We start from the raw sequence: 2382 nt of genomic DNA on the forward strand, positions 1-2382 counted from the left end.
GTCCTTTTTTGATTAAAACTAGTTTATTCTTTCTCAATACAAACTTTGTAATACACTTAACAACTTTTATAACACATGCTATAAATCACAGTGATTCACACACTTTACTTACGGTGCCTACTGTTCGCTTGACTTAATTATCTATTTCTATATCTATCTCTTCGATCCCGCTGGTTTTTCTCGCCAGGGTTATATACTAAAAAGGAGGGCGCCTCGAACAAACTCGGGCTTCCCGATAATTCATGATCCTTCGAGAAACTCCAGCGCGCATACTCCCAGAGTCACGTGACTTCCGCTGTCGTAACAATATAATGTTCACAACCGTTTATATACAATGAGTGGTATTGGGATCTGAGACTTTGTGGGTTATAACACCCAGATCTTGACCCTTATTGAATCTTTAGCTTGCTTTCTAGTATTGCATATGTTGTTTTCATGACACTTATGACATTAATCTAGTTTGATTTAACTTAATTTATAACAGCTTCCGCTTTCTTCCAACTAGACCGTTTTTCTGCAACCTCCACACCTCCACTTTTTTTTTTTCTGACAAGCCATTTTTGAGACACCTTGTCAAATGCTTTATGAAAGTCCGGATACGTCATATCCATACCAGTAACCTCATTTACATAAGCAGTAATTTATTTAAAGAATGTTAGAAGATTAATAAGGCGATACTTTCCCCTAGTTAAACCATGCTGACTATTCAACAAAATCAATCAGAACAGTACAACAACATAAGCTAAAATTTTAGCGGTAATTAAAATTTAAATCAAGTGTGTTTACAGGCCACATTCGTAGGTTTTAGAAACCGGTATCGGGTTTTCTTATGGTTTTTGTACTAAGACGTATTGGCTCGTATTGCAAAATATTATGCTGTACAAACAATAAGTGTGAGGCCTAACCTGTTATTTTTTACGCTTTGTTAGAAAGATTAGGTCTGAATCAGGCTTTAGAAGTTAAATAATTTTTCACTTTAACTACCTTGTGAAAAGAATAATGGAACCAAACCAAAAAATAGATCTCGGTCTTTTAGAAGAGGACGATGAATTTGAAGAATTTCCCGCCGAAGGTACTTGCCATTACTAATATTAGTGATATTATTATAATTAAGTAGTATTAATATAGTAATAATACTATTAATAGTAACATAATTCATTATAAAAGCTTTTTTTGCTAAAACTGATAAGGTTGATTTAAAAAAGGTTTGGTTGAAATCTTACGACTCTAAGTTCTAAGTAATATTACCCAAATATAGACAGTAATACTACTGGTTCTAGTACTAATACTAAACAACAACTGAATAAGTGTCTAATGTAAGATTTAGGCTATGATCTTATGCTTAAAACTTTTGATAAAAGTTAGAGGCTCATGAGTTTTATCTTGTTGAATGTAAAACGTACATGATGCATTATGTATCTGCAGTAAAAATATTAGTCCTGGAGTTGTTAATTTTGATCATACTCATAGACATGACTGGGTTGACTGAGTATTATCAGTATCATAAATGACATGCAAAAAGGATTGGGGGGAGGGTGACTGGGTGTGTTCAAGCCTCTGCCTTTTTGCTCTTATGTCCCAAAAGTGCCCCCTTTTTTCAGTCATAATAATGTCTGCAACCACTAAAAGATACATGTAATTACCCTATGTGTATTGGAGCCAAATAACTCTCATTCCCCATAGTCTTCCTTAAATGCCTCTATCCACCCCCTCCAAAAAAAAGACCTTGCGATACTTGAAAAGTGTCCCCCTTTTTAGCTAATGAGTCCCTGCCTTTTTAATGTCTTCTGCACTTTATTGGGTGCCATTTAGGATGTTAGGTAGATATAGAACCTTGAAGATGTTTAACTATCAAACTTGATGATGAGGAGCCCACTTTAAGGTTTGAAGATGGCTTGAATGGATGATGAAAAACTATTACAAGTTCAACATATTAACAAATGCACAACATTTCAAGCTGTTGGTGGAATGTCTATTAGTAGTTGTAGTGTTTTAATGGTTGGTATATAGACGAAATGGTTGTTTACCTCAAAATTGATTATCTTTTGAGTTTGTGTAGTTCTTTTTTTTAATCTGTAAATGTGGACCAAGCTCTGGACATGCAAGTTTTTTTTTATTTACAAAATGTTTAGTAAAGAGATTGCTTGACAAATGTCTGTAGTGAAAAATTGTTAGTGGAGAAATATAACTAAAATTTAAATTGGACCTAGTGTTTTTTGGACTTTTAGTAAAGAAAAAAAAGTTTGCAAAATGTACAAAGCATTATTTTAGGTATATCAAATTATGATCAGCGAAAATTGAAAATGCTTATTATGATACATTTAGTCATAATAACTGTATTTATCATATTTCTTCAAATATATATATATATATATATATATA

The 2382-nt window shown here is 32.9% G+C and overlaps 1 protein-coding gene across 1 annotated transcript in view; it reads left to right on the forward strand.

Annotated features, from left to right (window-relative positions):
• The first annotated feature begins 830 nt into the window (after window positions 1-830).
• The window catches only part of LOC106469497 (26S proteasome complex subunit SEM1-like), a 5085-nt gene continuing 3533 nt past the window's right edge, over window positions 831-2382 (forward strand). Inside the window, exon 1 of the mRNA XM_013929995.2 lies at window positions 831-1072. Within this exon, the coding sequence (XP_013785449.1) occupies window positions 1000-1072 (73 nt within the window). The 5' untranslated portion in view covers window positions 831-999. The remainder of the gene's footprint in view (window positions 1073-2382) is intronic.

Source organism: Limulus polyphemus, unplaced genomic scaffold (assembly GCF_000517525.1).
Source record: "Limulus polyphemus unplaced genomic scaffold, Limulus_polyphemus-2.1.2 Scaffold3515, whole genome shotgun sequence".
Lineage (NCBI taxonomy): Eukaryota > Metazoa > Arthropoda > Merostomata > Xiphosura > Limulidae > Limulus > Limulus polyphemus.